The following is a 13,067-nucleotide window of genomic DNA, read 5'->3' as shown; positions in this document are numbered from 1 at the left end:
CAGAGGTGTCAGCACTGAGGTCTCATCTGAAGGCTTGACTGAGGAAGGATCTGCTTCCAAGCTTATGTAGATTTTGAAAGAACTCAGTTCCTTGTGGGTTGTTGGACTGAGAGCCTTGCTGTCTGCTGTCAGCCAGAGTCTCAGTTCCTTGACACTTGAATCTCTCCATAGGGCAGCTTCCTTCATCAAAGCCAGCAAGGAAGAGTCTGCTAGCAAGGCAGAAATTACAGTCCTATGTAACATAATCATGGAAGTGGCATGCTCTGTTCTGTTGGTTAGAAGCAAGTTGTAGTCCCATCCATGCTCAGGGAGAAAGGATTTATGAAGGGCAAGAATACCAGGAATCAGGTATCACCAGGACCATCTTAGAATTTGTACACCACAGCTTCATTCTCAGGAAAGCTCTCTCCACATGCTGACGGAGTTGACCAACAGCTCCTGTCTTACATCAGCGTAAGGCCAGCAATTCTGGAGAAGATAGAGCCACATATCTCCTCAGCATCCATATATGTACCTGTTCCTTACCAGTCAGGATTCTTGACTGAAAACAGAAATTAACTCTGGCGTATTTAACCACAAAAGACTTATTAGAAGGATACCAAGCAGCTTCTAGAATTGTTGAGAATTCTGAAGTTTTGGGCTGGAAAAAAACCTGTGAGAACTGGATGGACACTTGTGCCATTGCCACTGCTTCCTTGGACTCTCATCGCCATATTCTCAAGATTAGGAATGAGGTGTATCTCATTGGCCAAGTGTCAGTCCCACAGTTGTGCTCTAGCTGACAGGAAGGGAGATGAGGGAACACCTGCCCTGCTTGGGCCTCCATCAGAGGTGGAACTGTGTATCTTTAACTGTGACAGTGTTCCTCAGATGAGCCCACATGGGTCTCATGGCTTCACTGGGTTACTTTGTCTATAGATGTTCAGCCTAGCATGTTGTCTTGCGTAAACAAATATGGGCTGTTTTCAGAACTTTGCAGGTGGTGGTTCTGTGCTCTTGTTCAACATTAACTGTGCCTTACAGGCATACCAGTAAAGCTGCTACAGGAGCAGTATGTGATATGCATGGCATGCCCAGGTCTCTTGAGTCATGTAATAGGTGGGGCATTCATAGTTAGAATTTTGATTCAGACCAGATTTAACCACAAGTAGTATTTACCTTTTCTGAAATTATAGGCTAGCTTTATGATCCAGTTTTGTTTCCCAGTCTTTCTGTTGGATTTAGGGATTGAGGGGTTACCTTAGCTCTTTACTGTCTTCATCTTTGACTGTGTGTATATGACTGTCTTGAATATGTGGGTACATTAGCTAAATTATCATATTTTTATAAGAACAAAGAACTTGTAAATCTTTTGAAGTAAGTTCATATGTTTCCTTGCATGTATTTTCAAAGCTATACCTACTTCTCTTGCAGCATTTCGGAATATATTAAGACCAACTTCCCAAGGAGGGAAACAGATGTCACTTCTGTGGGGTACTTTGTAGGGTGAAGAGTCTTGCCAATACTCAAAATGTTTTTCTTATTGGCCTACTATGCCAGCCGAAATCTCATTAGAATTTGAATTTTGGCTTAAGATCAATGGTCCTCAACCTCAACACATTAAAAACAACATAAATTGTTGTTATTAAAACAACATAATCAAAATTAAAATTAAATTAAAAACAACATAATCAAAAAGTAACCCAACAAACCCAACAGTGTCAGGGTCCCACTCGAGAGCAATTCTGCAGAATTTCTGGGAGTGGAGTCCAGGGGGCTGTAACTTTGAGAATCTCTTTAAGAGATTCTGTTTTGTAGCCAGGATTGAGAGCCAGTGGATTAAGATCACCACCTGGCAAGGGCTTCCTGTCCATTTGTGTCCTGGTGTACAAGCACAGTGTCGTAGTTACTGCCACAGTTCACAGTCGAGACTGTTCCTTGCCGTCCTCTCTTCCTTGTGTACCCCATGATGAACTCGCATTAATCAGGGTCACCTAAGCCAGTCTCTTCCTGCAACCTCAAAGAGCCCAGCTACCATAGGGCCATAGGATTTCCAGTTATGACACGGCTTCTGAAAATACCTCCAAAAGGCCAATTTGTGTCATAACAGTAGCATATGTTAAAATCAGGCTATAAACAATCCAACTTCTCTTTCATTTTACATTTACTTTCTGGAGGTGATGTGCACATAATCATTCATGTGGTATCCAGAAATATTTTCGTCTGTAGTAATAGCAGATGGCAGAGTGGTTTCATATGCCAAGCTGCATTTATTCTGCCACAGTGCAGCGTGGAAGTGATCACGGCCTCTTCCAAACAGTCTCGCTCCCCACGTGCGTGTCAGTTGTGGTGGGAAGTTTTCTTGCGTATCAGTTCAATATGTTGTAAATTTACTTGGAATCCTTGGAATTTGTGCATGATGTGGTCACATGAGATGTACTTCGAAAAGAAATATTTTTGAGGCCTAATGATTAAAGGTCATCAATTCCACAAACATTTAATAAGCATTTGCTGTGTGCTAAGCTAGTGGTTTTCCACTGGGATAGGTCACATGGTCCCCAGGAAGGATCTTGGACATTTACAGGACTGTGTGTAGGTGTCATGATGATTAGTGGAGGTGCTACTGGCATTTGGTGTGTGAGGACCAGAGGTACCGGCTGCCCTGCAGCACGCAGGACCGTCCCCTTCCACAACAATGTCCTGCACACCCCACACCCCAGTCTGTTGAAAGGACTTTTCTGTAGGTAAAAAACCTGTTCGTGATTATCCGAGCCTCAAACCTGATTGTGTTTTTCATATAAACACAAAGACTTTTTTTCTTTGGCATAGATTTAATATACAGTGACTTTTCCAGGAAAATTATAAATTGAATTGTAAATGTAACTGAAGGGAAAATTGTATTATACTTTGCTTGATTTGGAGTCAAAAGTTAGTTACCCTCACGTAAGATCACGTGACCAGTGGAACCCTGCCTGTGGTGTTTGAGTCACAGAAAGCCCATCTGTACCTCCCTGCATTTTTTAACCTCACCTTCGTGCAGATTCCGTACATAGAGGGGCAAGCAAAGGATGACTTTATATGTCTTCTGGTGGTGTTCTGCCTCAACGTTTATAATTCATAGTATTTTACTATGCGAATTAAATTTTTCTTTCTTAATTTTTACAACTGGGGCATTGTGTTGAGTTGAGATTGCACGTGTTTGTTGTGTCTGTGTTTTTAAAAGTATGCGTGTAGGTAAGTTATTTATAAATTCCATTACAAGAAAATAGAAAGAGCATTAAAGAATATTTGGGTTTAAGGGGGCATTGGGTGTGATAGGGTTGGTAGCCAGTAGCTTAAGCAGCAGGGCAACGGCAGAAAAGTCAGCAGACAGGGAAGGTCCTTAAATGCTAGGGGAACTCAGACTATACTGCAGGAGCCCAGAAGCAGCCCCTGCCTTGTCCTGAGGGAAGGCAGACCAGGAAGGCTGTTTTGCTAGGGCTTAGCTGGGCAAAGGGAATGGTGCATACAAAGTTGAGAAGAGTGGAAGCATGGCTTTTGCAAATGGCTCAAGCTTGGGGTGGGGCAGGACTGGGCGGGGGGCAGTGCAGAGCAGATGGAGAGATTTTGGGCAATTGGAATCTACTCAGCAGTGATATGGAAGATACAGGAAAGGGGACTCTAGGAGGTGTCTAGGAGGAGAAGAACACCGGCCTCACGTACGGAATTACACTGACTCTTTAACATCTGTCCTCCAATTAAGTGTACTGGGTTATTCCTTTATTTTGCATGTAATTTCACTTGTTTCTTTCATTTAATTGGGCACAACTTCTCATTTTGCTTTGAAGGAGATTAGAATAACAACACAGTTCCTAAAGAAACTTATTAATACCACAAAGCTAGTGATCATGATTTTCATCTGGAGTTCATTTTAAAAGCCCTAGCATGTGCCACATGGGGGAAAGCTTTCTTGACGATTTACCCCAACAGCAACGAAAATGTTTAGATTTATCCGCCACAACGATGAGAGAAATATTGTTTTTCAAATGGGAGCCTTGCTCAGTTACTGTTCCCTTTATATTTCAAAAAAAAAAAAATAATGAAATCACTAAAACACTATTATAAGAAATTTGGAACTAAAAAAGGGGGGATGACAGGCTTCCCTGGTGGCGCAGTGGTTGAGAGTCCGCCTGCCGATGCAGGAGACACGGGTTCATGCCCCGGTCCGGGAAGATCCCACATGCCGTGGAGCAGCTGGGCCCGTGAGCCACGGCCGCTGAGCACAAGTGAGAGGCCCGTGTACCGCAAAGAAAAAAAAAAGGGGGGGGGGATGTATTTTCCCCATATTATCTGTTGCTGTTTTTATGTATTTCTTTTAAATCTTGTTTTTAGATATTATACATATAATTGCATGTGTATAATGCATTATATGTCATATACTTAAAGATATAATATCATGGTCCTATTGTATACAAATGGTCTAGGAGTCAAATAAAATGAAATATGTGAGCAATATTTTGAATCATTCTTCCTCTCAGTTTCCAACTTGGTATCTAGCTACCTACTGAACACTCCCCTAGATATTGCCATTTGATTGTCCTGCAGGCATCTCGGGGTAAACAACAAAACTGAGCACTTGGGCTCTCCCCGCACCCTCCCCCTTTTCTCCCATCTTCCCCATCTCAGCAAGTGGTTCCCTCGTGCATCTCCTTGCACAAGCCAAAAGCCTAGCTTTCTCCCTTTCCCTCACCCCCGACACTGAATCCATCAACAAGTCCTTTTATCTCCGCCACCAAAACAGACCCCAAGCCATTCACTGCTGCCCACTCTTACTGCTGCCAGCCTCTCCCAAGCTGCCACCGTTTCTCACCTGAGCTACATCGGCCTCCTTCCTGATCTGCTTACACTGGCCATTCTTGCCTCTCTAGAGTCTGTTCTCTCAGCAGACAGGATAGATCACTCTTAAGAATTCTCCTGTTTAAGCTTCTCCAGTGGCCTCCCAATGTACTTATCAAGCCACCCAAATTCCTCCGCATGGCACATAAGGCCTATAGGACCTGACTTTCACCTGTTTTTCTAAATTCTTCGCATGCTGTACCCCATGTCCTTACTGTGCTCACTGTCCTCACTGTGCTCAGCCACCTGATAGCCGCTCAGTGCTTTTAAAACACCAAGTTCTTCCCTGCCTCGCAGCTCTTCCATATGTGCTTTTCCCTGCCAGAAGCAGCCATCCTCACCTTGTGACCTGGCAGCTCCAAATCCTGTGGGTGTCACTTTAAATGCCACTTACAGAGCCATCCCAGACCACTCTAGGGAAAGGAGACTCACTTTCCTACACTTCCCACAATTTGCAGTTATTGTGTGTCTGTCTGTCTGTGTCTGTTACCCCCGCAAATTGTAAAATCTGTGAGGCAGTGACTGTGTTTGTCTTATTTAAGTAGTAGTCAGTCGGTGAATATTTGATGGATGGATGAATGAATGAATGAATGCTACTTCCTTGAACCAGCTCATGGAATTCTCTTCCTGCCCGGCTGAGAGACATGGGCTTGAGAGCCAAGGAATTGCTGGGCGTCGTCTATTATATTGGAAGCTCTTTTGTAAAAGAGGCTTCTCCCACCTTTGTAATGCTTGTTTTTGTCCAGGTCATGTTTGTCCGGGACTGAAGTAAATGTCAGCAGTCAGCTCCCAACCCTATGTCTGAGGTTGGAGCCATGTTTATTAAACCAGCAAGAGTAGTAGAGGTTGCATTGCCTTTGCGAGGATGTAATATTGGCAGGTGACTAGTTTTTACTTCTGAAGCCAAAGGTGGCTGGGTGGGGCGGGACGGGGGCGGAATGAGGGAGGTATGGTAAGAGAAACAAAGAGGACATACAGACCCAGTCTCTCCCAGATTGCCATTGCCAAAGACACAGGCTGGTGTGGCTGAAGACAGCATCACAGATAGAAACAGATGGCTTAAGAATAGTTTATCTTGGGAAGAAGCAATACGATCAAGATTTTTTGTAGTGGCATTCATTAAACCTGAAAAAATTCTTGCTTCATCTTGTTGCTCTAATGCCAGTCTGGGACCTTTTATTAAGATCCCCAAACCCCAGAGCTTCTGATCAGCTCAGTCCCTATCTGGTAATAGTAACTGCTTTTACAGGAGGAAATTCTGGAACGTACAGTACAAGAGGCCACTTCTAGCTGATTGCCTTTTACCTTGCCTTATTATCTTACCTTGTCCAACGCTGTGTCTCCATCAAGTTACGCCCTTAATGAGGTCATTTGCTCTGCATACACGGGAGATTATGTCATAGAGTAATTCATTTTCTGCTTTCTGACCTGTGCCTGAGAGGGCAGCGTCTTCATCTGTGGGAAGAAGTTGCCATTTAACAGAAGACCTGTATAGCTTATCCCAGATTTCAATCATAGCTTTAGTTTTTGAGTCTTCAGCAGTGCACATGACAGCAGGAACATTTGCATAAGCACGTAAGGTAGCTCAGCCTTACAAGTAGCCTGTTTAAGGAGTGAGGATCGGCCAATGCTGGCATCATAGGAAAGAACACTGTGTGCTGGTGTTAATAATATCCGCATATAGTTTGAGTAACTAAAGTCCACAGTAATATCTTTTTCTCAGCTTTATTGAGATATAACTGACATGTAATCCACAAGAGTATCTTAATCTTACTTTTGCTCCCAAATTATCTTTCCACCGTCACTGTCCCTTATAAGTAATATGTAGCAACACTGATTTGATATTTGCTTTTCATCTTTTTTTCTTTTTTCTTTATTTTTTTATAGTTTTTTCTATAAACATGAGCTCCCACTCTGAGTCAGGAAATACACAAGTGCTGTATATCTAGAGGTCCATAGGACAAAAAACAATGGCTGAAGATTTTTCAGAATTCCAGAAAGACATGAGACCTCTGATTGAAAAAACACAGCAAATCTCAAGGAGGGTAAATTAAACAAATCTACACCTGGAATGATTGTTCTATAATGATAGTAAATCCAACACAAAGGGAAAATCTCAAAGGCTGAGAGAAAAGACGTTACCTGCAGAAGAATGACTGTCCAATTGACAGTGCATTTCATAGCAGCAGTAGTAGGTCACTACACCTGTCAACAAAACAGGATGCAGAAATAAGGACCTTCTCGAACATACAAAGGCTAGCAGAAGTTTTTAGTCTCAGACTTTAACTGAAAGAATTACTGAAAGTTGGATTTTAGAAAGAAATAAATTGAACCCAGATGTAGGTTCCACCATTAGAGAGCAATGGGCCAATAAAGAAATTGGCCATGTTCATAAACTTAAGTAATCTAAGTAAATGGCTGCCTCTGTGTTAGGATTTGAGTATAAACAAAATGTTTTTCCAATTGAGTATATAACTGCTTAGACTTGGTGCTGATGTCCGAAATTCTTCTGTTTGTGATGAATTGCTTTCAGGCAAGGATTTTTAGTGAGAGGTCCATGGATAGGATGCAAGCCATCTATGAACTTCTTAAAATTATAAATGACATATTTTGTGTATGTGTAGTCTTTCTGCAGACAGGATTCATGGCTTTTATCAGATATTTAAAGGGGTTTAGAACCTGGACAAGTTTAAGAACTAATGGATTATGGTATTGTCCCCTATTAAGATGAAATTACATCAGTACTTAACTTGCTCTGACGTTGAGATAGAATGATATGAATTTGATTGCTGGATCTGTCAGTTACTTTGTGGAACTCTTGAGACCCTGGACAGATGATGTGCCTTCTCACAGTAGTGTGTGCAGTGTACGACCTGAGTAACCACACACAGCAACAGTGTATCTGGCTCTTGTGACCTCTTCGCACCATCACAGTCAGTGTTTGATTATAGCTGCTATGACTTTCTCAAGAGAGTCACTATTGAGCTATCAGAAGAAGTGAAGCTTCTCAGTGATGGATTTTAAGCTATAATAATAGGCTTAGTGCTGTTGTTATGTTAATTGAGCACATGTTTTGTGTAATACCTTGTCCAAGTGTGCACAGGGGAGGGAGGGGAGGAGGTGTTGTGTTCAATCATTAGCTCTCCCAGTGAAATTTGGTACAAAAACAGCTATTAACTGGTGACCGGTGTGACTTGTGTTTTTAGAATACAGTTGTAATGTACATTAGATATGTGCATTTTATGTGTTATTTTAATTCCACTTCTCCTCTCATTCAGTAGTTGTTTACTGAGTGTTAGTGTCAGGCCATTTACTGTACCAGGTGTGATCATGGATGTAGCATTGAATATGGTGGTTCTGTTCCTGAGGAATTACCTTAACTTACGATGTGAGGAGGCAGGTCATCACCAAATCCTCAGTCCCAGCCTAAGACCTGCTTAGGTCAAGAATAAGCTGTTCCTAAGAGCAGGGTTTTCCCAGCCTGCCCCTTGGGGTGTCAGCCTGAAGGTATAACTAAGAACAGAGGAGAGTGCACGCCTTCCAGGAGGGCTTCTGTGGAGCCACGGGCATACTCAGACACCACAAATGTTGAAACGTGTTTAGCATGTATAATTATGATCATAATAACACAGTCTGTTTCTAAAGCTGTTACATTTGAAGGTAGTTCCCAGCCACTGATCAGCACCCAGATGTGTCTTCTTCCCCCGAAGCCCAGGGCCTCCTTGTGGCCTCCCAGCACCCCCTGGGGGTGGGGATAAAGCACCCTAATCCTAGGACTGGGGTGCCCCATCCTGCTGGGGAGAAGGTGGTTCCCAGCTCCATTTCCTGTCTGCAGGTCTGTTTCCTCTCTCAGGACATGGGTATCTCTTAGAGGGCCAAGAGAGGTAGTTGGTCACATGGTTACCTACGGCATGGAGCAAGTTAACATACGTCTTGAAACAAGCATGTGATTCCTTTTTCATTGACGGTATCCTCCCCTTTCTGTGTGTAATGTTGAGAGGTTCTCAGTTTTGACTGAATAAGCTCATTACCTCTTCTTGTTTTTTATTTTAAAAGAAGCACACTAGTGTAGAACTTGAAGAAAATGATAAGGACAGCAGGAGTGTCGAGTTGGGACTTTTGTGGAAAATGCTGAATGTTGGCAGGTAATGCTGTGTGGTCTCTGGTCTGCCAGCCTCCCTTGCCTAGTTATTTGCAATTAGGTTATAACTCAGACTTCTACAAACCCATTTAGAGAGAGAAAAAATTCATTTAACTATATTAGACTCTAACTTGTAAATGAAATTCAAGGTTGATTGTTTAATAGGTTGGGATTTAAAATTGAAACTTTTCTTCCTTGTCATCTTATATCTATATGATTCACCATAAAGATTGGCTTAATAAGTTTCAAAAATATTGATGTATTTTATTCTTTTCAGTTAAATTGAGGTTACTGTTTTTAAAAAACTGATTCTGGCCTCTTCTTTGTTTCCCTCAAACTACCACTTTCTTTGCCATTCCTAGAACTAGTTGGAGAGTGTATTTAGCCTAAAAATAGAATAAAATAAGTACAATTTTGGGTTTTTTTGGAAAAGCTAAAGGAAAGCGCAGTTGATACTATTCTTCCCTGAAAATGGGAAAACTGAGTATCTGATCCCATGTTTTTATTATCAGGTTAAACATACTGTGAGGTAGATATATTTGATAAAAATAATAGCTGTCCTGAGGGATAATTGTGTGTGTGTGTGTGTGTGTGTGTGTGTGTGTGTGAGAGAGAGAGACTTTCGGTGTGTGTAGACGTACGCAGGACCTTGTTTGGGCAATAGTGTGATCGACTTGGCTGTTGGGAACAAGAGGCAGTGCCATCCTGTCTACAGAAAGCTTCCTTTAGTCTTTTTCTCTGAAGTGTTCCCTTGCCTGTTCCTTTCCTGAGAACCAGCAAGTCTTTCCCTGGCTCTGAGCTAATGACAGTCACTTGTGGCTGCCTTGCTTGTGGCATTTAGGGCCTCTTTACCCTGTCCTCTGTGGCCGTGGTCACAAGGTGTATTGGATTTGATTCTAGGTTTTGCGTGGGTGACAACGTCAGCGCCACGTTTCGGTCACTGCCGTGGCACAGCCAGCGCTCTGAGATTGAAGATGCAGCGGTTTTAACTTGCCTCCTGGTGCTCTTGGTTAAACCATCCTGGGTCACTGGAATCATGCATTCAACACATATTTGAGTGTCTGTCCTGTGCCAGGCACAGTCCTAGGTGTATGACATACATATATGAAAACCACAGAAGTCACTGTTCCCTTGGAGTTCACATCCAGCTCCTTGGTAACTTTCAGTTGCCAGGCAGCAGAAGGAAAGAGCAACTCTTCCACTGGGACGTGACTCTTTATGAGAGGCGCGCTGTTCCTCCTAGCCTTGTGGTCACCAGTGAGCACTTGGGGGGGGGGGTCTGTGGGGATGGGTTTAGCAGGTGAGGGTGGAAGGAGGAGGTGGGCAGGGCCAGGCGTTGGGAGGCCTTGACTGCAGGCTAGAGCGTCCTGTCAACGGAGAAGACGGCGATCCCCACAGCATGGCAGTGACATACATGACCTCACCTCAGTTCTGGGAGAGTAACTGATGGCAGGGTATGGGCTGCATTGAGAGGAAGAGCTGGGGGGTGGCAGAGAGCCCCGTTGGGTGATCTTCTCTCATTTACTCTTTTACTCATTCAGCATATACTTAGCTGAGGCTTGCCTTGTATTTATATTTAGAAATGATTGCCAATCTTAGATGCTATTTTAAGAAGAGTGGAACCAATTTAATGCTCTATCTCATCTTTCAAGCTTGAAGTTTACATTTTTGGGTTTTCTTGGCTGAGCGACTGAAAGATGCATATTTGTAGCGGGGCTGGGGGGGCCCAGTGTGGACATCTCTTCTGCCGAGTTTCTCTTGCTCTCCGCCTCACTAGTCAGGGGTGCGTAAAAACGTAGCGGTCTGCTCTGTGGTGAACACAGATAGCTCCCATCCCTCACAGTGGCTAGCTAATTCAAGATTTAATTCAGAGAAAATGCGTTTCGTTTATGTTTTGTGATAAGAGCTACAGAGAAAACACTGGAAGAAGTGTAATGGGTTGTCTTAACAAAATGCCTCTGCTACTCCGAAGGAGCCAGCCCACTTTTCTCGGTCAAGGAGGGATATTGCCTTTTAAACATGTCATTGTTGTTATTCATTGTACTTTTTTTTGGTAAGATAGGAAATGTTGTTCTTGGGACTAAGTTAAATGCTGCTCAGTGTGAAACACGTGATGTGGAAGAGAGCCTGCAGACTGTGACTAATTGACGCGCCCTGGGCTGATGAGAAGGTGGTTGCTAGTCCGCAGCAGAGCAAACACTCACGAAGGCTTTCCTTCTCCCCTAGGACTTCCTTCGCCGGGCATCTGGCCGGGATCCTTGTTGGACTAATGTACACCTGCGGACCTCTGAAGAAGATCATGGAAATATGCTCAGGTACAGAACAGAACACTTCTGGCCTGACAGGTTGGAAGTTCATCTTCATTTTAACGGGAGCAGAAGCATCTTCATTTTAACGGGAATCTTCATTTAACGGGAACAGTTCCCTGTGGTTCAGCTTAGGAGCTTCCTAATAGGCTCTTTTTAAACCAAGAGGTAAACCAGCTGGTGCTGGTCCTCACACTGCTCCGAAGAAGAGGCTGCAAACCCCAATTTTAAACCTGAGGCTTTCTTAGGGGACAAATAGCGTTGCACACTTATACCCACAGCTTTATTGCTACTCACCAAAAACCATGATTTCCTTGAAATTTGGAGACTTAAAGCGGGTTTAAAATATGCTTTCTTCTGTAATATTCCATGAATTCAAAGTACAAGGAAAAGTTAAAAAAAGAAAGACAAATCTGTACTGAAGTGCAAGGCCAGTATTTTAAAGAATTCAGAATGACCACTAGGTCCTTGGCGGGTGAGACATATATTCATGCATGGCCAAACCAAGTCTGTTATTGCTTGAAGTGTGGCTTCTGCTTTTTAATTAAAATTTTTTTTTTCATCTAATTGATGCTCAATGAAAATACTTTATTTAGAAACCTATGAATTTTTTGGATCTCTTAATTGAAAATGCTATACTGGTCTTGACTTAGAAGGAAACTATTGATATTTTGCAAACACTTGTTCTATAGACCATATGAGTTCCAATATTTCATCTTTTTTTTTAATAAATAAATAAATTTATTTATTTATTTTTTGCTATGTTGGCTCTTCGTTGCTGCGCACAGGCTTACTCTAGTTGCAGAGAGCAGGGGCTACTCTTAGTTGTGGTGCGCGGGCTTCTCATTGCGGTGGCTTCTCTTGTTTTGGAGCACAGGCTCTAGGCGCGCGGGCTCGGCAGTTGTGGCTTGCGGGCTCAGTAGTTGTGGCACGTGGACCCTATAGAGTGCAGGCTCAGTAGTTGTGGCACGTGGGCTTCAGTAGTTGTGGCATGGAGGCTCAGTAGTTGTGGCACAGAGGCTCAGTAGTTGTGACTCGCGGGCTCTCGAGTGCAGGCTCAGTAGTTGTGGTGAATAGGCTTAGTTGCTTCGCAACATGTGGGATCTTCCCGGACCAGGGCTCGAACCCATGTCCCCTGCATTGCAGGCGGATTCTTAACCACTGTGCCACCAGGGAAGTCCCCAGTATTTCATCTTTTATTCATGGGAAATCTTCTGAGACTATTTTACCTTTTCTTGAGCCATAAATAATTTATTTTCACAGTTTGTGCCAGTGACTGGTATTCTTGAGAACCATATGATATTCATGATATTAGAAAGCTTTCCAAGCACTGTGCTGTTGCTTTTATTAGCTGATTGTATTCACTTTCTGGTGATTTTTACAGATTGTGTTGCATCTACGCAGATTTTTATTTTCCTATGTTTGCCTATTACTGTGTTTCTAGTGTGTGTGCTTGGAAGAGGCAGCAGGAGCTTCCTTTATTGAAAATGTCCAGTTTTATTATATTTTTGATACAACTTAATTATGGAAATCTAGTAATGAGCTTTTTTGCCCAGATGCTCTCAGTGCTGACAAAGGAAAAGAAATGATTCTCGGGAGTCTAATGTTTTGTTTCCTTTTTCTTTGTGTGTCTGAGGATTAAGTGGTTAGTAAAGCTTTCTACAGACATATTATGAAATTTAGGCAAGTATTTTGGTTTTAAAGAGGATTTTCCCCCACAATTATAACATTTAAACTCTTAGTTTCCTTCTTAAAACCTTGTCTAT

At 42.7% G+C, this 13,067-nt stretch overlaps 1 protein-coding gene across 4 annotated transcripts in view; it reads left to right on the top strand.

Annotated features, from left to right (window-relative positions):
• RHBDD1 (rhomboid domain containing 1) overlaps positions 1-13,067 on the top strand; it is a 114,847-nt gene that overhangs the window by 40,437 nt on the left and 61,343 nt on the right. For all 4 annotated transcript variants that reach the window (XM_060016018.1, XM_060016016.1, XM_060016017.1 and 1 more), the window contains one exon: positions 11,222-11,310. In XM_060016018.1, the coding sequence (XP_059872001.1) occupies positions 11,222-11,310 (89 nt within the window). The remainder of the gene's footprint in view (positions 1-11,221; positions 11,311-13,067) is intronic.

The sequence above is a fragment of the Delphinus delphis genome, chromosome 7 (assembly GCF_949987515.2).
Source record: "Delphinus delphis chromosome 7, mDelDel1.2, whole genome shotgun sequence".
Lineage (NCBI taxonomy): Eukaryota > Metazoa > Chordata > Mammalia > Artiodactyla > Delphinidae > Delphinus > Delphinus delphis.
This window is presented reverse-complemented; position numbering and strand designations above follow the sequence as displayed.